This window comes from Macrobrachium nipponense, chromosome 27 (assembly GCF_015104395.2).
Source record: "Macrobrachium nipponense isolate FS-2020 chromosome 27, ASM1510439v2, whole genome shotgun sequence".
In the NCBI taxonomy this organism is placed as follows: Eukaryota; Metazoa; Arthropoda; class Malacostraca; order Decapoda; family Palaemonidae; genus Macrobrachium; species Macrobrachium nipponense.
In genome coordinates, this window is record NC_087216.1 from 9,019,504 (window position 1) to 9,043,464 (window position 23,961).

Below are 23,961 nucleotides of genomic sequence, written 5' to 3' on the forward strand. Positions count from 1 at the left end.
TTGGATACTGTGAGGGACCACAGATCCAACCAAGAGACTGCCTGGAATGCTGCCATAGCGGTAGCTTCCAGGCCCAGTGCCTCCTGCTGCGAGAACCACAAGTTCTCCGACAGGAGCTGCTGCAGGGACACACCTGGAGTTAGCCTAGCTAGCTCCGGGTTAACCTGTTTGAGCGGTATTGGATCCTCTGAAGGCACGTAGAACTTCCGCTGTCGCTGCAGAGGAGGAGGAAGTAGCTTGGAAGACCGTCCTGACTTCAACGAATCCTCTCGTCCTGAGACGAAATTCTCCACCTGGTCAAGGACTGAGTCTGCAAGCTCTGATCGCGGCAGTCCCACCGTCAATTTGGGTTCCCTCTTCGGGCCCCAAAATGACTCGAGCCGGGACGTGGGCTCGGATGGTGGTAGTGGCGATCCTTCCCCCAGGTCGTTGTGCTGACGAATCAGCGTAATAACCTGGGCAAAGTTCCTCTGGATCTCGGGAGTTACAGCGTCCTGAGGAGTAGGACCGTCCAGTCCCTCCAACAAGAGCAGCTCTCGAGACCCTCCTCCTTCAGAAGGAGGAACAGCAACAGACCCCTGACGGTCGCCTCCAGTCACTTGCGCGTACGACCTGGCTGGTCCTAAGACCATACCTGGCACGTGCGGCGTCGTGACGGGATCGTGAGTGGCGCACCTCTCACGATCACTCCTAGCTACCTCGCTCTTCCCGGCGTACCCCGAGGAAGTTGAAGGTAGTGGAGAGACAGACCTGATGCTACCCCCCCCCCCCGCTCGCTGGCAGGACCAGCGTACGTGGGGGGCTGCAGCCGATCACCAACCCGCGGTGAGGATCGATCTGCAGGCCTGGCCGTGCCGCTCACCTGTGGCGAGCGGCTCGACTGAGCACGTCGACCCCAGTCCCGTGCGTCAGACGAGCTGCTGCTGGCCACCGTATCCGCCCGGTCCCTGTGGGAGCGGCGGTCAGGTGACCTGCAGAGCTCGCTTTCGCGGTGAGACTGGTGAGTGTCCTCGCGGCACGTCAAACCGCTGGTACCGTCGGTCGAGGGGACCTCTTCCCAGCCTCAACCCGTGGCCGGTCAGAGAGCGGCCGCTGGCCTGGCGAGAGTCACCTGAGCGGCTCTCGACAGTCTTCTGCTCCGTGCCTCGGTCATGACGCTGAGCGAACTCAGGTGTCTTAACTTTGGCTGCACGGTCTCTACTCGGAACTTCTCGCGGACGAGAAGCTGGGCCGGTACCTGGCTTAGCAGCAGAGCTACCAAGACCAGGCGAGGGTGTACCAGCGGTAGCCAGCACACCCTTGGTCCCCGTCTTCTTCTTCTTCTCAGAAGAGGAGACGGGCCCCGTTCCCGAAGGAACAGGAGGACCAGCAGAAGAACCCCCCGTCACACCGGAGTGAGACGAGCCCTTCGAAGGTCCCGAAGGAGCCTTCTTAGGGGGGGAGGAGGCAGCCTTCTTCTTCTTTGGCTTGGAAGCCTTAGAAGTCGAAGGGGAAGAGGCGGCAGGAGACGACGAAGAAGACAATGAAGACGACGACGACACCTTCCTCTTCTTCTTCCTCTTCTTCGTCAGCTCTCTCAGGACGGACGTCAGGTCTTCCATCCAGGCCGGAGCCGGGCCAATTGCCGAAGCAACACGCCCCGACTGCACCTGTCCGGAAAGACCTGAGTCCGGGGCAGCACTTCCATGACGAGACACGACGTGGGCAGGGGCAGGCACGGCAGGAACGGCAGGAACGTCAACAGCAGGATCAGCAACAACAGGTACATCAACAGCAGGACCAGCAACAGCAGGAGCGTCACGCACAGCAAGCCTCACAGGAGCGGCGCGAGCGGCTGGGCCAGCAACATCATCAGCGACAGGTACGGCAGGTACGGCACCATAATCAGGCGTCCCAGGCGTCTTACATTCAGCCAGCTTCATCATAGGAACAGGCGGCAGGTCCAGGGGAGAACTCTTTGGACAGCGAAAGTCGGGGGTCGGCAGCACATAGAAACCAGGTGGAGGAGGCATGCCCCTCCTTGGCACGGCAGCGATCGGCATTTGGATTGATGCTGTCGGGGTCACCGAAGCAATGTGCTGCGTATACACCACATGCGGAGGGGCGGCGTACCCTGGAGTAGACAAGGTAGTTGTCGTAGTTGTTACCACTCCATGAGTAACCACTGCCGACCCCGCCAATCGCTGAATTAAGCCCTGGATACTGGGGGCGCCCTGCATTCCCAACGACGCCCACACCTGCCCAAGATCGTCACTCACAGAAGGCACACCTGAGGGAGGAAAAGTCGGGTCAGTTAGAGGGGCACCCTCGCGCTTGGGGGAGGACGAACCCCACCCAGAGCGGACGGAAGACCCTGAATACAGCTGAACATCCGGGTATCGGGCGCCCTCCTCCACACTCGACAGATCGAGTGAGGAGCAGTACTCCGAAACCCCCCCCGCAGGGGAAGGCGCGAACCGTGGGGGCTGAGCTGGGGGCAGGAAGGATGACGAGGTATCCGTCACCAAAGGAGTCGCTGGAGAGCTTTCCGACGACTCCTTGGCTGGTCTACGCCTCTTCCTACCCTCATACAGCACCCACTGCGCCTCGGACCAATTTTCACAAACATTACATGGATCGGCCCGGGAGCATTCTCGCCCCCGGCACCGATAACACAATTCATGAGGATCTATTTCTGGGAATGAGCGAAATCCGCCGCATTTACGCCCCTCCAGCCCGGGACACACTCTACGGGCAACCGGTGGGCGCGGCGAAAGCTCCATTTCCAGATCCATCATTCACTTTTCACAAATAATAATAATAATGAAAAAATGAAAAGAGTACTTACAATTTCATTCACAACCAGTAAGAAGAAATTGTAAAACTTTCAAAGCACACAACGAAATAGCGGGCAGAGTGATGACGAGCAGCGCGCACGATCAGACAAGCAGTTAACTACCGTTCTCCCCTTGTTCGCAGCTTACGACCGTCCCAGCTGCCGCTAGTTACCTTCCTATTGTTAAAGGACCGAGGGTTTGTATTACGTATCGGAATAAACGCAATTGTAAGCTAAAACTCTTACAGTCTAGTAATATTCAGTCATTTATCTTCATCTTGAAACAAATTTGAAGTCTCTATCAAAATATTCAGATTTATGGTGAATTTAAAAAAAAATCTTTCCTTCCCTCAGCGCGCGGATTCTCCGCCACAAATCTCCGAAATGCGTACGTCCCATTCTCGGAATATTTGCTCCGTTTCATATTAGGCATTTCATAGAGTTTTATATATGAAAATGTGCACAATTTCATGTAGAATAAAACGAAAAATATTTGAAGGTTGTAGCTTTTCTTATTTCCAATATAATTGCATATAAAAATATATATATAAAAAATTTGACATTCGGTCAACTTTAACTCGTCAGATATGGTCGAAAACTGCAATTGTAAGCTAATACTCTTACAGCATAGTAATATTCAATCATTTGTCTTCATTTTGAAAGAAATTGGAAGTCTCTAGGACAATATTTAGATTTACGGTGAATTTTTGAAAAAAATATTTGTTTACGTCCGCGCGTTACGAATTCATGCATTATTTTGTGATAATATTTTATCTGTGTTGCTTTTATCGTTTTACAATGTGTTATATGCCAAAATGATCGCAATTTAGTGTACATTACAACGAAAAAAAAGTAACTTGTTACCTTTAACCGTTTTGCGCATAGAGCGATTTGAATACAATTATATATGAAATTTTGTTTTTGCGCTATCATACATCGCATTATTTATATATGATAATGATAATTTTTTTCATTTCTGATGGTTGCATACTAAACTTCAGCCAATGACAAAAAAAGGAGCCAAAAATGAACTCTTAATCTTGAAAACTAAGCGCGCTGTGATTTTTTGAAAAAAATATTTTTTCCACTTCCGCGCTCACTCTGAAACACCTCCGGCACACGGGAGACAATTTTTTTTTTACCGCTTCGCCGTTTAAGGGTTAATGATCTCCATCTTTGTCTCCATAGAAAGCATCCTCTTCTTTCCGTGAACTTCAGCAACTTTCTTGGGACCCATGACTATACATAATTAAATTATGTACTAATTAAGTTCTCACACAACATGATAAAGTACAAAGCAAAATAACTAACACGAATTTACATTAACAAACAAAATCGTACGTGTGAGCGAACGAATTCCACGTGCGTACGATAATGATGCTGCTACAGAGTGGCTGAATGATGCCTTTACGTAGAGCACGATGGGGTAGATGCTGACCAATAGGAGAGCAGCATTTTATGGCAGTGACTAGCATCAGGAACCAATGGGAGAGCGGGAGGATGGTGGCGTACGAATTTTAAAATTGTTCTCGGTGGTCCAGGCAAATCTCGGGACTTTACAGTAACACCCTTTCGTAACCTGAATTATTTTCGTATGCAGAGGCACAAAAATCTTTGTATTTGCTTTTGTAACTTGAATTTTTTGTAAGTTGGGACTCTCGTCTGTCGAGGTTCCACTGCATAGACTGAACTGTAATTCAGGGGTTAAGATGAAGCAAATGAGGCTGGAAAATAGGAAAACCAGATCAAAGAGATTATCCCATGTAAACATCAGACATTGGAACCAGTTACAACCTCCAAAATAAAGGTACTTCCATAAGTAATGAATTTGCAAGAGCAGCACACTCAAAACCACAAGAAGTACATAGGCAGGTAGTTCAAGAAACTCTCTCCAGATTAAGCTAAAAGTATGAGGGATGAAGACATTAAGAGAATGAGGATGAATACAACTGATCTCTCTCAACCAATAGTATATGGAATGCACTGACAATAAGTCCTACCAAAAAACCCAAAGATTTATGGTTGAAGCATACTTGAAAATTTGTCTAATAGTACTCTGTCAACCCCAGTTTCCTGCAATAGGAATAAAAGAGCTCCAGGTTATATCTAAAAGCCAGGAAGAAGAAAAACATTCAAATCTTGTGACTTTTGATAATTATTTGCAAGAGGATTAACCCACATCTGGTTCCAAATGGTTAGAAGACCATGAAATAAGCCTACCAAAAATGCAATAGGTCAGAAATGTTTTTATTATTCCTGAAATCTAACCAAAGCTGGAGGGCCACTAAAGAATGATAATCTGGTAGAGTAACATGTCAGCTATCACAGTTCTTGTCTAAGAAAGGATGATTTCCTGTACTATTAACATCACTGGCATCTTTAGTTTCACTATGTTTAGTTTTTCTTCTTAGTCTACATGTATCAACCATTAGCCATGGCTGACACTAGAGAGTAACTCGTGCTCCAAAGATAGCTCTTTGCAAGCATTGTACTTTTAGCAGGAAGCATCTCTCCTATTTTATTTAATATCCATGATACATCTTTGACTTAGATGACCATATTAGGCTCATTTGTTTAATGGTTTCTTTAACATAATGGTATCACTTTTGCTCATAACAATTTCAAGGGGCAAGGATGGCCATTCTTCAAGTCATCTTCATGCTCATGGAAACTGCATCAGTTCAAGGTTTTTGGTAATGTATCAAGAACTTTCCTGGCAAGATGAAGCTTCTTTTCAAAAATGCTCCATGGAACTGTAAGTTTGAACCCATCACCTTTTTTTTTTTTTTTTTTACAGAAGCTGTCTCTTTAGCCCTTCAGTGGTATCTCCTCTTTCAAATCAGGGTTTCCAAGTCAATTACGACTGTATCTGTCCTCTGATTAGAATCAAATGGCAGAATAAAATCTAGTAGACACATCCTTCATGATGTTTGCAAAGAGGTTCTGTTGTTGATTCTAAAAGCCAACTTACTGAATAACTGTTCAAAACAATTTTCTGTGGTACTAGGTGTTAAGGAATTTCCATGTTATCTGTTAACATATTTTTCACGAAAAGCATTTGAATTCTAGCTGATGTCACCTTTCACTTGGATTACATGCTTTGAAGGAAGGGAACCGACTGAACTCTGCCAGTTTAGTTAATGCCTTTTTGTATTTGCCTTTTGGCCTTGCCATGATACAGACTTCTGGATCCTGAGTTACTTGAAGAGCTAACAAGAGGTTTTCTTTGTGAACCCCTACATGAGAACTTCCATTGCACATAACTCAAGATTCCCATCTCCATACAACCCTGATTTTTTTTTAATACTCACTGATTTGCTCCCACAATACTATTCTCAGCTAATTACATTTCCTTTAAATATAAATAAATAAAAGTGAGCTCAAACAATTCATCAGAGGTATGGAAAAAAATGCATCTAGACAATATTGGAAGAGCTAAATCTTTACAATGACAAATTGCTTTCCTTCTACTCTCTTTTTTAATAGCTTTGATAAGAGTAATATATTCCTATATTATGTGATAGAGGGAAAGTAAGAAATAATTATTGTTCTCAGTGCCTTGTATACTTTGTATGGTGTTTTGATTCTACAAAAAATATTCTATTCAAGAGTTTATCAAAAGATTCTTTCATGCTTTCAGCATAATAATGGGTTCTGAACAATGAAGTATTTTTAGTAATACCGACTTTACCCTTGGGTTGCTTAGAAATTCTTAACATTAAAAAAAAATTTATATTAGCACTGAGGTTTGGAATCAACACCCTTAGGAAAATAAGGTTGATTACATCTGCAAATAACACTTACTATATATTTTGAACTATAAGATACATAAGATACTACAACGAATAAACATCTAAATGCTAGAGGACACTCTCTTCAATGAGGTAATAAAAATACAGGTCATACCTTATGATTAGAAGTTGCAGGATTGAGCTGTTTGATCAAATGCATTCGGTAATTCTGATTAAACGTAACAGGATTACCATCCAGTCTAAGTACCCGTAAATGAGGTAAGGCACCAAGCGGTGACAGTACACCTTGCAATGAGAGGACATTTTCTCGCAAGTCTAGTTCCTCTAGGTTGTTGGTATTCTGCAAACCTGTGAAAATAAAATGTTTTTAATATTTCAAGAACAAAGCAACTACCACCACATTTTTAATCTAAATAAACATCATGAAATACAGCTTGAAAAGATACTTTTTCAAGATCTCCCTAAGATTCCAAGTAATTAATAGTTTATCAAATTTAAATATAACCTATTTATGATAACCTTCATACGGCCTTATGGGGAAGCTGTAACAAACTAATGTACTGATTCACATATAAAGATTCTTGCCCAAAACAGCTTGTTCTTACATAATTTTTCAAGTTAAAAAAAATTCTTCTATTCTTTCCAAATAAAATAAAAGTTGAGTTAAACAGGTAAGTGAAGAAAGACCATGGGGTACACCCGAACAATAAAAAGCAGAATGTAACGTAGTTACGGCCAAAGGGATGAAGCAAAGTTTATTGCTATGCATGATAGCAATGAGAGTAGAAAATCTGGTTGCTGCACTACATAAATGACTCAAAATTCACACGTAAGTACTTGATACCAATCCAACAGCAAATGGGTTACTGTATACAGATATGTCCTGCTCATTCCTACAGTAAATTTACATACTAAATTAACATCATCATCAATAGAAAATTACATTAACAAAAAACAAGAGAAGAAAGTAAGAGGCTAGTTCATTTTTTCTAGTACGGGATGGAACCAAACAAATAGAACAATTATGCTCGACAGAGATTAAACAGCTACTCATGAGTGTCCTGAATTATAGGGCAAAATGGGTTAACTTTTTCAGTTCTTCCAATACACTTTTCAAGTCACTATAAATACATAACAGGAAATGTTGATATTTTCTAGTGCACAAATTTCAAAGCACTGACTATTGCTTTTGCTTCATCAATAAATGCATTTAGCTTTTTAGCAACAAATGACAAATCAAATAATACTGTACTGCACATCTCACACCATCTGATTTTTATCCATTAGTGTAAAAATTTTTTATATTCTGTCCATTATCATGTACTGAAAACTTACTTTTTATATCTTCTGGCTAATCTTCTCTGTTATATTAGTGCATAGGCTTATTTTCATAAGAAACCAGGACGGGATAAACAGATAATCTACTTCAAGGATACACTGAGTTTTTACATTATAGCGTCTAATCCTTCACAGTATGTCAAGGTCGTAAAGACTGGATTCTCTTTTGAGCATTTCAGTCACATGGTATACAACCACCCTAGCTCATGCATTCTTATACTCAATAATAAGACGAGAATTTACATAAAGGCTCTGAACAAGAGATGTTCTGAAAGCTCATGTGAAGATTCTAAGCCTCATTACGTATATTGTGAACTGTATCAGGTTCCTTTAGTTTTAACTTTAAAAGCAGAAGAAAACACTTGGTAACCATAGTCAAGTTTGGATCTACATGTTGTATTGTAGTCTTAATGCAGTTTTAAATGATTTTGTTACCATTTTTAATCAATCTATGTGGTTTAGCTTAGCCACGTAAGCTTTTCTTTAAAAAATCACTAGAAAACAGAATGGTGAATGATTTTGGAGCAGAGAACCTAAACTCGTGTTTGTCTGCTCATATGTTTACTGCATCAATAGACCTTAGTATATATTCAAAGACTGATACTACAACAGATCCTTTACAATATAATGCAGACACATTTATATATATAGAGCCCCTTTTCAATTTGGGCCATATTTTCTACAGAATATTGTTGACTGCAATGCTAAAAAAAGCTACTAATAGTAATAATAAAATAAAACTAATCATAAAATCATTACTATTGAAATAAAAAATGAAACACTTGAAAAGAAAAGAAACTAATTATCTTTCATGAAGGTCATTTCTCTGTCAACGACAACAGTGAGGACTGACTACCATACTATGTCCAACCATGACCCTATCCTGAAGGGACAGCACCAAAATAGTTACCAGAGGCACCAAGTGTAAAATACCTGGTTACTAAAACCAAGTGTTTATAGAATTTGATCATCCCAAATCAAATTATATTGGGGAAATTGGAAGGAATGCTTGAGAGTTCTGCCCAGAGAAAGAGTCCACCCCTAGAATCCATGGGCTGAAATCTCTGGATAGTTCTGCCCTTCTGGCATTAATAAAACTTACGTCCAAACATTAATGAGTAGTTCAAAAGAAAGGCATCCCTTCTTGACAATCAAGACAGTGAAAACTAAGCTTGAAATGCCGGACATCAAGAAAGATTCACACACTGAATGAGCTAAAGTAGAAGTATCTAAAGATGAAACTTATGGAAAACCCTGTAGTTGCAAAATGAAGTGATAGTTACAAGATGTTGTACAGCAACTTTATAAGTATTCCATTGTGTTTCTTACAGAACAGGAAATTAACAAATCCTTTTGCTGTTGGGAACATAGCAGAAAAATAAATGGATTTTGGAGTTTGCATTTTGCTATTCTTGGTTTACTTTGAATCAATAAGCTTTATCTCAACTACTAGTGAAACTATCCAAGTTAAAAGTCCAAGGAGTATATAATGATACAGTATGTGCAGTAACAAAGCAATATTTAATAAAAATATTGCACAAAACTGCAGACACATGACCTCTTACAACATTAATTGAAGCAATAAATAGACAAAAAACAAAATGGCATTAACTTTTAATCTTTCTATACTTAAGCTTAGACCACTATAAAATGAAACTCAAAAAATGGCAACCACATTAATAAATGTAAACCTTACCTTCTATATGCGAGAAAAGATTATTACTGGCTACCAACACAAGAAGTGAGTACTGAGCAGTATTGGAAAATTTTGGAATAAGGCGCAATAGATTGTGGCTGATATCAACGTGAGTCACAGAGGGCAAGCATTCTAAGGCAGATGCATCTTCTAGCTCACAGTGACTCAGATCTAATATCTGCAAATAAGTACAAAATTGATCATCACTGGATTATTCTGTATGCCAAACAAACAAAATTTTATAAAAAGAAATGCACTAAACCAACTGTTTAACTCTAGTTTTCCATCCAATTTCTCACACATCTTTGAAACAAAAATTGTCAAATGATGTGAAGACCAGATTTTGTGTGTAAACTTATTAGTACATTCAAAAGTCCTTTATGTTATAAAATTTTATATAAAAAAATCTTAAGAAACAATCTCTCTCTTTATGAATCACCACCTAGCTTACTGAATAAATAAGAAATCTTAATCTAGTCCTGAATTGTTTTTTCAACCTCCTACCTAATTGACCTACAAAACACAAATAATATTTTCAACAAATATTTAAAAAATGCTTATATAATTAAAAACTCAATAAAAGACAACTAATGAGAAAATTTGAATCTTCAATAAAAAACAACATGCTACTGACCTTCAGTTTAGGCAGGAGACTCAAACTATGATCCAGAGCACCAAGAGAATTGTGAGCCAGAACAGCTTCTTGCAACTGTTCCCAAATGAACTCACCAGCCTACAATTTAAAATATTTAATTACAATAGACTAAAACTTATCTAAATATATTCAAAATATAAAAAAACTTTATACAAAAACTAAAAAAAGACTCAGCATCTCCAAAGTCTCCCATCATTAAATCTAAATTGTTGAGGTTTTACTGTACTGTACAGTTTTATGGTCAAAACTTTAATATTTTGGCAGAATTTGATAAAAATAGGGTTTAAACATAATACAAAGTTATAAATCCAAAAATTTATGTAAGCCTTCTTTCTCTGCAGACAGAGGTAAATAAAACAAGCTCCCACAAATAAGATTCACAAAAAATACTAGTATACAATCCTCGGGTAACACAGTAGTACATCAATGATAACCATTACCTTGTCAGCACCACATCGAATGAAGAGATCACTCAGCCTGTTAAGCCCCTTGACAGATGATATGGACTTGAGAGTCGGCCGCAAAGTCTGTAGAGCCTTGAGTGTCGTAATTGATACATGATCTAACTCAAGTGCTTGCAAACTACGAAAACAACGAAGGCTTGTAGTTTCATTTGCTGGAAGGCTATGTCCTAAAAAATATACAATATTTTGAATAATTATATGATTCATAAATTCAATCATACTAATTTTATTTATATTAGACTTACAGTAAGTTCCAGAAGTGAAGCGACAAATCTCAGAATTGATCGTACTTCTTTAGAAAATCTTGTGGGGTTGCCAGTTAGCATATTTTATTCCAATTAGTGTCATTCTATTTATCTGATAATACATATCAGTGATTAACTGTTTAAGCACAGAAAGTATTTCCCCAGTGAATGATCAATGTTAGTTCAATAATTGTTTATTAAAAAAGAAAAAAAAAAGAAAAACAAAAGAATTTCCCCTTAGAAACATCTGCGGCTCTCAAAGTGCGATATCAATGTTCACCATAGTGTGGCAGCAGGAACCGCATGCATAAGCATTGGCCTAATTTTTGTAAATTAACTTTCTACTTTTATAGCGTTATATCGAAAGTTATTATGATTTCTTTTGATAAAGCACAGAGAAGTTTAGCATCTGATTAAATGAAATATAAATAAGACACAAGTTGGTGTTTAAAAAAAAAAAAAAAAAAATCCAAGTTATATGCGCGTTTAGCATTGGTTACATGGTTAGGCCTATTTCAAGAATGAAGGAAATATATTTTCCAGCTTGTTAGTTAATAATTTCATCAAGTTTCTCAATTGTGCACATTTTTGCATGTGGAATTGCGTTCAGGGTTACACCAAACAAGCATTTATGTAGCTTTCCACCTTTTTTTTTTTTCAGTGCATAAGTGAGACTATTCTTGTCCATACGATCCTGAGTGTGAATATGCTTGGCGAGCATTATTTTAATTAGAGTATCTCTCTCTCTCTCTCAGGACCTTTTTTATCTAGTCAGGAATAACCAGAGGTCTGTTTTAAGAATTGAGCACTAGACCTATTGGTGCTTCTTTATATATATATATATATATATATATATATATATATATATATATATATATATATATATATATATATAGTATATATATATATATATATATATATATATATATATATTATATATATATATATATATATATATATATATATATATATATATATATATATATATATATATATATATATATATATATATATATACTATATATACATATATATACACATATATATATATATATATATATATATATATATATATATATATATATATATATATATATACACGTATATATACGTATATATACGTATATATACGTATATATATATATATATATATATATATATATATATATATATATATATATATATATATATATATATATATATATGAATCTGGGTGATATCACTCCCTTATGAAACGCCCCACTTACGCAAATTCAGTCTTAAATTTCACGGTTGGGATATGATTGGAAGATTTGAGGTAAAAGGTTGAAGTGAAAAAGGTGGAGTTAGTATTGTGAGTAGAGGTAGAGGTAGAGGGGGGGGGAAGGGGTGGCTGGGGTCTATGGTCTCCCTTCTTAACCAGGTGGTGATTTTACGGGTGTTCTGGTTGCTTGCGACCTTCTTTCTTGTTTTTTATATAGTGAGTCTGTTTCCCAGGTGCAAGGACAGGTCCTGGTATCGGTCCTGATGGTTCTATCTTTGCCTAAATAATAGACTGTGACCCTGCATTGTAAGCCTTGCTATGCCCGGAACTAGGCCTAGTCACCTGAAGGTAGCAGCAGTAGTTAGAGCCTTTCTCGAAGATGGTGTTTTATGCTCGGTCCTAGAAGATAGTATCAGAACTACCAACCACAACCAACTTCTCTATTGAACCTAGGTGCATTCATGGTTGATTATGTTTAATGTCGTGGAGATTTTTCCTTTACATTCTATTGATACTTGTATGGTTTTATGCATCTTCGCTAAAATAATTGATAATACACTTTGATATTAAATATTTGTTTCCACATTGCTCAAAATATACATTGGTAATGTTGGTAATCCTGTGTTGAACGAGAATTTCAAATTGTTTCGTTTCTATATTTTGAAGTAATTAGTACTATACTTTAAAATAATTACTACTACCGTAATTTTTTCTTATGATTGTTATAAATATCATAGATTTGATATTTGTGCATCATATGTTAAGCTTTATTTTGCTTGATAGAGCTTTCATTGTAGAAAAAAAAAAAGTTTTTCAGCTACGAGTTGCAGTTGCCAGTTAGTGAATTTCGAATGAAATCCTCTGAAATTTGTCGCTTCACTTCTTCTGAAACTTACTGTACATGGGATAAAAAAAAAAAATGTACAGCACTTAAAAGAAGACAAGTGGTAGTTGGACATTACGAAAGAGAGAGAACCCCTGCTAAAAGTAGCCCCTGTCTGTGTTTCTCATTCAGCAAATCAGATATGTATCATCTACAAGAAAAGTGAAGAGCCCAAGACAAATAGAAAGTATGTATCCACAAGAAAGATAAATCAAATTCTGTTGTTGTTCACATAAGTATACAGTAATCTTTTTATTCAAGTAAAATAGCTACTTCTCAGGGAGGCAATTACCCTTGAGCTCTTCAGCCATCTCCCTCAAGATCACATTTAGTATCAGGATCTTGATTGAGATTTATGGACTCTTTCAGATACATTCTTTTTAGTTGTCTGTTGCTTATTTCCTCTATCATAGACAGCCCATTTTTCTTCCCTCGGTCTTAAAGGGCAGGAAAGCCCATACAAAAATTGAAAATTAAATACACTGATGAAAAATATAGAGAGATTTTTTTACCACAAGTCCACTGGCTACTTTTTAATAACAATATAAATTATTCTCTGTTGTGATTCATTACACAGCAATAAGCGATAATAAACCAAATCATAATACTAATACTGTACATTATGAAATCCTTTACAATATATTGCAGACGGCAAAATAACAAGGAGTTAATCAAGAAGTTGCAAGAGCACAAATGAAAGGAAATACTAGCTGATTAAATAATGACTGTTCAAACATCATAAAAATTATAAATCTGAGGGTCACAGATTCAGATTTAGATAACATAAAACTAACAACAGAAAAATTTACCTTTAATGCAAGAGACAAATGCAGTACACAACATTTTCAACCCATTTAGCAAATAGGTAATTTATCAGAGAACATCTTTAATTAAATGTGTAACAATCAGTGAAAAGAAAGATATCTCATTATTACATAATTTTTGAAAAAATATCACATCACAACACATGAAGTTACTAAAAATTACATTTATACAATACCAGACCAAAGATTTAAAACAACTGACACAATGACATACCTTGTCTTGCCCACAGTCTTAAACCAGTAACCTTCTGCAAAAGGTCATAAATAAACTGAAGCTGGGGAATGGCAGGATGCTGACGATGATTGGGAGGCAGCACGTGAAAATTAGTGTGTTGTTCTATTTCTAGTATCAAACTGAAGGCCTCCTGAATTTCACATAATGTCCATGTGTCTGTGATAAACCATGAAAAAAAAAAACAATCATAAGATAAAACTATTAAAGACTTCCTCATAAATTATATTTCTAGAGACAGCAAATAATAAACATACTTGAATTAAAGTGCACCACACAATTTTAAATTAAGTGGTTCCTGTGGCCAAAAATATATATATATATATATATATATATATATATATATATATATATATATATATATATATATATATATATATATATATATATATATATATATATATTTGTGGCATCTGGTCTTCATTAGACAGATTTCATTACTACTAACTGGGAGGCTATAACCCCAGACAGTCCATTAAGTTGAAGTGCTATTTGCTATTATCATGAAGAGTTCAATGAGAGCATTCCTGTCTAGACTCTAATAGGCTAACCTGAAGGATCTGGCCTTGAAAGTTAAGTAAAAACTGACTCACAGCAAAGTTCCTGGGGACCAGATGGATGCCTAAAGGAACCTTTAACATATACATATATAACAATGCATTGCTTGTTTGTATGGTGTTTTTATGATGCATGGAACCAATGTTTATTCACCAACGGGACCAACGGCTTTACGTGACTTCCGAACCACATCGAGAGTGAACTTCTATCACCAGAAATGCACATTTCTAACCCCTAAGTGGAATGCCCGAGAATCAAACTTGCAGCCATCGAGGTGGCAGGCCAAGACCATACCGATCACGCCACTGAGGCACTAACAATGCATTGTCTAAAGAAAACTATAGTGGGTATCCTCTGCAGAGAAGTGCTCCCTTAAAGACTGAACTTACCGAGTGACAACTTGTGGTGGTGATCCAACAAAAGATGAGCAGACTGACGAAAAGCCGCAGCCAGGCCACAAACCCGCTGCAGAGTAGCATCATCCATGATTGCTTGATATTTACATGTTTAACTGTTGAAAAAAATAAAATGTTGTATAGTATGTCATAATGTAGTAAAGTACATACAGTATTTCCATAATAACCACAGCACTTAAAAATGCAAAGACATCAACAGCAACAACGTAAATTTACTCTAATTTGCTGAACAGTTTCAATATATACTGTTAATATAAGACAGGTCAAAATGCTAATAGTTTCCAATGCTTGTAAAATTAGTTGAATGAGACAGTCATTCTTAAGGAAAAAGTAAAATAGAAAGAACAGAATTTCTACATGAGAAAAAAGGAAAAAAAATTAAGAATGAAAAAGATGTGACAATAAAATAGGATCACATACAATTTAAAAATGTTTCATAAATCTACAAAAAAAAAGGAAGAAATGATAACAAAATAAATTTGGGCCTGGGAAAAAGACAGCATGAAACTTTATCTACATAATGTTTTAAAATCTTAAAAAGTAATCTGTATTTTTCCTAGCATACAACTACGTACAACCTTTTATGCAGAAATATTCCTTAGCTAGAAATGGGTGTTGAAGCTTTGTATTAAACAGCCAGGCAAAATGTTGCTAGATGTCTGTACAATGGTGGCTGAGGAAAAAATGCTTAATAACAGCAATTGAGTCAAGATTACCCCCTCCTCACCAACCTACCACCAGTTAACAGAATGATTATACTTTTATACCACAACTCAATATTGGAGCTTTTATGATATTTCCTTACGTTTCCTTAACATAATAGATATGAAAATCGTAATGAAATCTATTGCAAATTTACTGTTACTAAAATATTGACCATACAGCTGACACATTATATGGTGTTGCTCATCTGATACTAAACAATGTCACTTTAGCAGTTAACTAACAAATTACCAAGTCTCAAGGACTAAGTCCAACTCCTACATGGCCTAAAAGGCAATGGCATGTACTTTATATGAACAATTATTTTTTAAGTTTTAGCCTAATTTTGATCTAGTACTTATAAATATGAATACCTAACTTTCTTTCATTTTCAGTATTTCTCAAATCTAATATTGGAAATTAATACTGCAATGTATACCATATCACTTCACCGCTTACTTAACACGTATCAGTAAGTAGTTATAAGAGAAAGTCATGATAATTACTTCCAATCACAATAGAAGACAAAATGTTACAAGTGTATTCTTCCACCTTGAAAGCATGCCTTGTTTCCCCACTAAAACCTATTAATAAATCAGAGAAATGAAATTTAACGATGCAGAAATAAGCAGTCTTGACAATTTGTCATCAATTGCATACAAACGTCACACCAGGGAAATCCTTCACTAATTTCAGACGCATAGTATACAGGGTACTTAAAGCAAAACACTTTCACTGTTCAGCGTTCAGAATAGGAGCTTGTGTTCAGTAAGAAATTAGGCCTATGCCAAAATAACCATATGGGACTCAGCCTAGATTAATTACCAGACAGAAGTCAGAAAAATATTAGGTTCATGTCACCTAGACTTGGCCTACCTATTTGTCATTACCAGAATACTGTAAAAAAAAAAAAAAAAAAAAAAAAAAAAAAAAAAAAAAAGATCAAATGGCTAAGCAGCATAGGCCATGGGAAATTCATAAAATATGGTAAAATACCGAATGGCCGGCCTCTACTGTAGTGCGACCACCTTCCTGAAAAAGTACTTTAACACATCTTGCAACCAAGGATACATTAGTCAAGAAACAGCATCTGTCGAAGCAACACCTCGAGACCTCTACTTTCCTCTGGAAGTAAGTTTTTTCTCCCAAGTCACAAATTAAGGCCATAATTTCCAAGTTTTTGGAAGGTGGTCGCTCTATGGTAGAGGCCAGCCATTCGGTATTTTACCCTTATCATTTACTCTTGGGCTAGGACAGGTTAGCTTTTCAAAGGTTAAGGTAAGTCTGCTTAGTTCGTATCCCCTCTGAAACACTGGTAAAACTGAAGACTACTACCACACCCCTTTGGTTCAGTAATTAGGTAGTTAGGCCTAGCAGTTTACATGCAAAATGGGCTTGTGTCTAATACCAGTCCCATTGGGCCGAACATAAAAACAAACGACTGGCAATGTCATAACCATACAAACACAGGAACGCATACTGTGGTAAATATTTCGGTCCCTGATTGGCAGGAACCAGGCCACATTACCTAGGCATGTAGTTGTTTTCAGTTTTACTGAAATGCCTACTACCTACTAAAAAAATGTTCAGTAGCTAAGCCTACAGTAGGTAGCACCTAACCCCTCAAACTGCATTCGCTCAAAATAATAATGAAACTAATCTTTGCATTCTGAATTCACTAGGCTACACACGGATACACGACTATGAGTGTAGAATAATAGGCCTAGGCCTAAGTACTGAATAGGGTAAACAATCACAGACGATCCATCGTCATCACGCTGGCCGGGTCTTATTCACTCGATATTTAATTGGTGAAACAAGAATACAATTACAACTTTAAGCATACCATTCAAAAGATTGAAGTTTTGTCAATATAATGTGATATATAAAAGCCCCATATGAACTAAAATAAGCATGTGACGCTCTTCGTAAAATATGTTTTCAAGGCAGTTTTGAAATCCAATATGGCAGCTACCGTGTGGATGGCAGAGTCTGTTCACGGACTATCAACCATCTTTCAAAGCCTTCCCAGCACTCATTTGAACAATGTTAGCGTATATATGTAACGTTTATTGATCTTACTCAAGATTGCAGTTGTAATCAGCACAATAAAAATGACATTTTTATAATAATATAAAGTTTCACTTATACAGGCGGTCCCCGGGTTATGACGGTTCCGGCTTACGACGTTCCGAGGTTACGACGCTTTTTCTTAAATATTCAATGGAAATTCCGTCCTGGGTTACGACGCTTGTTCCGAGGTTACGACGCTGACGCTTCCGACGCTCCGAGTTAACGACGCTTTTAAAAAACGCATGCTATGATAAAAATCCTTTATAGTTTAGCACAGTACATAATAAAATATGTTTTTGGTTACATTACAACAAAAATTTTTGAGGTTATGATGATTTTTGACACTTTTTTTTTTCGTATTTTTTGAATTTTTTTACTGACGCCGCATATGCGGAACTAGTTTGCGGGCGAATGAATACACTAGCTTGGGATGCGCAGTTTAAAACAGTCCAAAAGCGCAAATATAATGAAAAATCATTGCTTGTTTCCAGTACATAATTAAAAAAAACTAAGTTTCTGGTTAGATTACAACACAAATTCCAAGGTTACGACGTTTTGTTATGCTTTTTAACGATACCTCATATGCAGAACTAGTTTTTGAGCGGAGGTGCATAAATTAATTAACGCTATTAAACTGTATGGTAAATTGACCGAACAACGACCTCGGACGGTCGAGGACGCCAAGCGTAACAATACGAAAGGAACGCCACTTCAATCGCGTGCCTGCCTGCATTCCACTAGGTTGTGTGCTGAGACGTTGCTGAAATTCCTTGCCATTTTCGCAAATTTACAATGGCTCCTAAACGCCAAAGTACTTCCTCCGATGATAGTTCATCCAAGAAGAGGAAGGTCATCCACGATGGAGGTCAAATTATGACGTGATAAAGCGTTCGGAGAAGGGAGAAACTAACACCGAAATAGGCCGTTCTTTAGGCTTGAGCAGGACCACGGTGGTAACCATTGTGAAGGATAAGGAACGTATTCTGAAGCACGTTAAGGATGCTGCACCGATGAAGTCAACGGTGATAAACGAGAAGCAACGTAGCCAGAGCATTGTTGAAATGGAGAAATTGCTCATGATCTGGCTGGAGGACCAGAACCAGCGACGTGTTCCGGTGAGCTTAAGTGTGATCCAGGAGAAGGCTAGAGCGCTGCATGAGGCAGTAGTGAAAAAGTTTGGCGAAGGCAGTGCTGGTGGTGAATTTTCCGCGAGTAGAGGTTGGTTTAACCGTTTTAAGGCTCGTGCAAATTTGCATAATGTGAAGCTGCAAGGTGAAGCTGCTAGTGCTGATAGCGAAGCAGCAGAAAGTTTTCCAGGTGGTTTGGCTGAGATAATTAAGGATGGTGGTTACACGGCTGACCAAGTCTTTAATGTGGATGAGACTGGATTATTTTGGAAAAGAATGCCAAATCGAACGTACCTTTCCAAGGAGGGAGAAGTCAGCACCTGGCCATAAAGCTGGAAAGGAGCGACTGACTTTGCTGTTTGGGGCCAATGCAAGTGGTGATTTGAAACTGAAGCCCTTGCTGGTGTATTTGGCCGAGAATCCCAGGGCTTTCAAGGGCATTTTCAAGAGTCAACTCCCTGTGATTTTGGAAATCTAACAAGAAGGCGTGGGTTACCTTAATGGTCTTCGAAGATTGGTTCAATGACCATTTCGTGCCAGCATTGGAGCGGTATTTGACTTCGAAGGGTCTGCCTTTTAAGGCCCTCTTAGTCCTGGACAATGCCCCTGGTCACCCTTCAAATTTGAGCGACATGCATCCTAATGTGAAGGTGTGTACCTCCCACCCAATACCACATCGCTGATACAGCCAATGGACCAGGGAGTAATTAGCTAATTCAAGGCTTACTACCTTAGAAGGACCATACGTTTTGCTTTGAGGGCCATAGAAGCTAACAAGGAGTTGACACTGAAGCAATTCTGGAAGGGCTACAACATTGCAGATGCAGTGAAGAACATTGCAAGTGCTTGGGACGAGGTGAAGACGACCACTTTAAATGGGGCCTGGAGGAAACTGTGTCCACAGTTTGTGCACAGTTTTGAAGGCTTTGACCAGGCAGAAGACGTCGAGACTGTGACGAGGAAGATCGTAGGGCTAAGCAAGAGGCTGCAACTAGATCTTGAACCTGATGATGTACAGAGCTGCTGGCTTCCCATGGAGAGGAATTGTCTGCAGAGGACTTACTAGAACTTGAACAACAAATGATTGAGGAAGAGGAGGCGGCACCAGAGCCAAAACCCAGGTCATTAACTGTGAAAGCTTGTCATAGGGTTTTACTCATCTGGAGAGAGCCTTGGCTTCTTTTGAGGCAGAAGCCCACCCTAACGTTTCTAGGTTTGACAAAATCAAGAGAGGAATCATGGATTTGGTGACTTTCTACAAGGAGACCCTGAAGGAGAAGCAGACGAAGAGAAGTGTGCAGTCCAGGCTTGACACTTCTTTCACAAGTCTCCAGTACCACCACCTCCCACTCCTAGTCCTGGTAAGGAATTCTGAACTGGTTTTACTAATTTTATGTGTTTACTAGTGTACATATTAAAATGTGTTTAATTTTTTAATGTAACAACTCAATGTAAGAGTAAATTGTAACTTCATTAATTTTCATCATTTGTAATTTTATTGCAGAAGTGGTGACAGTTCCAGATCCCCCTGTACTACCTGTGACAGTTCCAGATCTCCCTGTACTACTGTGACAGTTCCAGATCTCCTGTACTACCTGTGACAGTTCCAGATCCCCCTGTACCTGGACCCTCTGTATCAGCCCGCCCACCTGCACGTGTACAATCAGGTAAGCAATTTTCATTTTTCTCATTTTCATGTTGGAAATTGTTTACACCCTATATACATACGTACACTAACTTACATAGTGGTACAATGTGTTTGATGTTGCATAACCTTATTATTTTTTTTTTTTTTTCCATTTCAGACCCCTTTGATAGTGACAGTGACCCAGATGACCCTGAGCCTTTCCATGGTTTTGATGCCTCGCCCTATACATCAGGTAAGGAATCCTTAACAAATTTGTTTAAAATGTTTTATAAATTGCTAATAGAAATTTTATTAAAAGTGTACATATGCTACAATTACATCCACCTTATAATATATTTATGTACCCTATCATTCTTTCCAGATGTAGATGTTCCCTCATCAGTTGATACGAGTATCACCTCTCCAGAGCCCAAATCAGTTGATACGAGTAGTATCACCTCTCCCATTCCTTCAGGTAAAAGAATTCTTCATTTTTTATATTTGAACATACGTATTACACACTACATATGTCAAACAGTAATAACATGTGCAGTAGTTACGTAGTAGTAACTATCATTTTATATATTTTTTTATCATTCCAGACTCCCAAGCACCTGCCCATCCCACTCCATAGCCCAGCCACCCACTCTCATGTACCATATGGCCATCCCAGTAAGCAAGCCAACCACTAGAATTTGGTAAGGACATTTTTTTTATTAATGTTTTAATATTACATATGTAATAACCATGTTATGTATGTAACATAACATACTATAATCATATGTATTCAATTATCATTCCAGACTGGCATGCACCTGTGACTTACATAAACCAGACCTCTACATAGCCTACATGTCTTCATTTTGCTGAAGGTAAGGAATTCTCAGTTGTGTTTAATGTTTGCATACGTACAATAAATTTTGTACACCTAAGTGGTTACATACTGTCCTTTAATATTAATTCTTCATTCCAGACTGCCCATCATCCTAGCCTGTTATCTGTGATAAAGCACACTGAAGTTAGGTTTGGAATGCATCCTTATCATGAATGCTCTACACCTCCACCTCCATCTCCCACAACCTAGGTAACAGCTTTGAGACTCACTAAAAGTTGGTAAGTTATGTAAGGAATTTCTAAATTAAGTTTTATACTACATGTTATATGTGATATTAAAACCACTGTATGGTGCATATTACTGTATGTAACTTACTATGCATAGAGTACTTACTGACAAAATTATTTTTTGTACATTCCAGAACCCCCTGAATGATGTAGGCTATGGGGCCACATAAGACTTTGTCCATCCAGGGTTACGTTGAATGCCAAATATAAACTAAAGGTAAGGAATTAATTAACATACATTAACTCTTTTAGTACTCTTGATATATCTACAGTAATTAACATATGCATTCACAACTTTCTGTAGTGTATATTTTGTACACTAATTTGTTACTTTTTCCTTCCTTCCAGAACCAACATTTTTCACACAACTCCAGGTTGTTACTACAAGTGTCATCAAGGGATAACTACTACAAGTAGAAGCACCATTTTTGGATGGAAAAAAACCCTTCAGGAAAGTATACGTATCACATGTAACATGTAGTGTTAAGCCAAGGTATTGAACAGTAACGGTTTTTTACATACAGGTAAGTACCGTATTACATAACGTACATAACTTTTTTTTTACAGGATTGGTTTCCAACCAAGTTTGATTATGTACATATGTACATGTTATAAACCACTGTACGTATGGTTACTGTATGTAACTTACTAAACATACATAACATGACTTAACTTTGATACTTTTTTGGTACATTCCAGAAAACCAGGACCCCCTCCATGATGCAGGCTATGGGGCCACATAAAACTTTGTCCAGGGTTTACTACATAACATAAGGTAAGGAATTATACATAGTAGTAAACATACATTAAGTAAGTTTTAATAACGTACTACATACTAAAAAAAAAGTGACCAAGATCTCTCACATGGGATAAGTGATCAAGGTCCCTCATGAATTGGTACTGTACACTCCCTGCTGAACAGGGGGTGTAGACCAATCATTTACAATAATGCAAACCAGTTGATATTAAACCACTGTATGGTGCATATTACTGTATGTAACTTACTATGCATAGAGTACTTACTGACAAAATTATTTTTTGTACATTCAGAACCCCCTGAATGATGTAGGCTATGGGGCCACATAAGACTTTGTCATCCAGGGTTACGTTGAATGCCAAATTTAAACTAAAGGTAGGAATAATTAAAACATACATTAACTAAGTTTTATACTACATGTTATATATGTGATATTAACCCACTGTATGGTGCATATTACTGTATGTAACTTACTATGCATGAGTACTTACTGACATACTAATTATTTTTTGTACATTCCAGAAACCCCCCTGAATGATGTAGGCTATGGGGCCACATAAGACTTTGTCCATCCAGGGTTACGTTGAATGCCAAATTTAAACTAAAGGTAGGAATTAATTACATACATTAACTAAGTTTTATACATGTTATATAGTGATATTTAAACCACTGTATGGTGCATATTACTGTATGTAACTTACTATGCATAGAGTACTTACTGACATACTAATTATTTTTTGTACATTCCAGAACCCCCTGAATGATGTAGGCTATGGGGCCACATAAGACTTTGTCCATCCAGGGTTACGTTGAATGCCAAATTTAAACTAAAGGTAAGGAATTAATTCACATACATTAACTTTTTTACTCTTGATATAACTCAAAGTAAGGAATTAATAAAGTAACTAAAACAGGTAAAGGACTTAATTAACATACCATTAACTCTTTTACTCTTGATATCTATAATTTACATACTATTGCATTCAGGACTTTGTGTAGTATTTTGTACTAATTGTGTTATACTTTTACCTTCCAGAGCTACCAGACTGGGATTTTAGTGTACTCCAGGATCTAACAAATACATACGTACTACTACGAAGTGTACAGTGCATAATATAGTGTTTAGTGTATAATCTAACCTAAGGATTAAGTGTAGTACATTGTGCTTTTTAGTGTCACAAGAGTTTAATAAAGAATTATACCTTCAAGAACCATCCTTTGCCATTGGAATAACCACACTACACATCATGCAATCTACTTGCATGTCACACAGGTAAGGTCTCTAACTTTTTCTTAGTTTAAGGCATATTTCCAAGTGTCGTTCCGGCTTACGACGATTTTCGGCTTACGACGCGCCTCAAGAACGGAACCCCCGTCGTAACCCGGGGACTGCCTGTACTTACCCGGTGGTTACATATAGCTGTCGTCTCCT

At 38.0% G+C, this 23,961-nt stretch overlaps 1 protein-coding gene and 2 long non-coding RNA genes across 3 annotated transcripts in view; 2 read left to right on the plus strand and 1 right to left on the minus strand.

Moving 5' to 3' along the window:
* Nucleotides 1–23,961, minus strand: part of LOC135200804 (serine/threonine-protein kinase 11-interacting protein-like) — a 249,900-nt gene that overhangs the window by 209,278 nt on the left and 16,661 nt on the right. Inside the window, 6 exon segments of the mRNA XM_064229462.1 lie at nt 6,722–6,915; nt 9,602–9,779; nt 10,236–10,334; nt 10,697–10,887; nt 14,130–14,306; nt 15,095–15,216. Of these exon segments, the coding sequence (XP_064085532.1) occupies nt 6,722–6,915; nt 9,602–9,779; nt 10,236–10,334; nt 10,697–10,887; nt 14,130–14,306; nt 15,095–15,191 (936 nt within the window). The 5' untranslated portion in view covers nt 15,192–15,216.
* Nucleotides 20,617–21,983, plus strand: LOC135200541 (uncharacterized). Its single transcript, XR_010311307.1, has 7 exons — nt 20,617–20,690; nt 20,829–20,903; nt 21,033–21,125; nt 21,253–21,348; nt 21,454–21,522; nt 21,624–21,763; nt 21,907–21,983. It is a non-coding gene; the product is annotated as an uncharacterized LOC135200541 (long non-coding RNA).
* On the plus strand, nt 23,056–23,919 carry LOC135200542 (uncharacterized). The gene is made up of 3 exons (XR_010311308.1): nt 23,056–23,136; nt 23,280–23,362; nt 23,566–23,919. It is a non-coding gene; the product is annotated as an uncharacterized LOC135200542 (long non-coding RNA).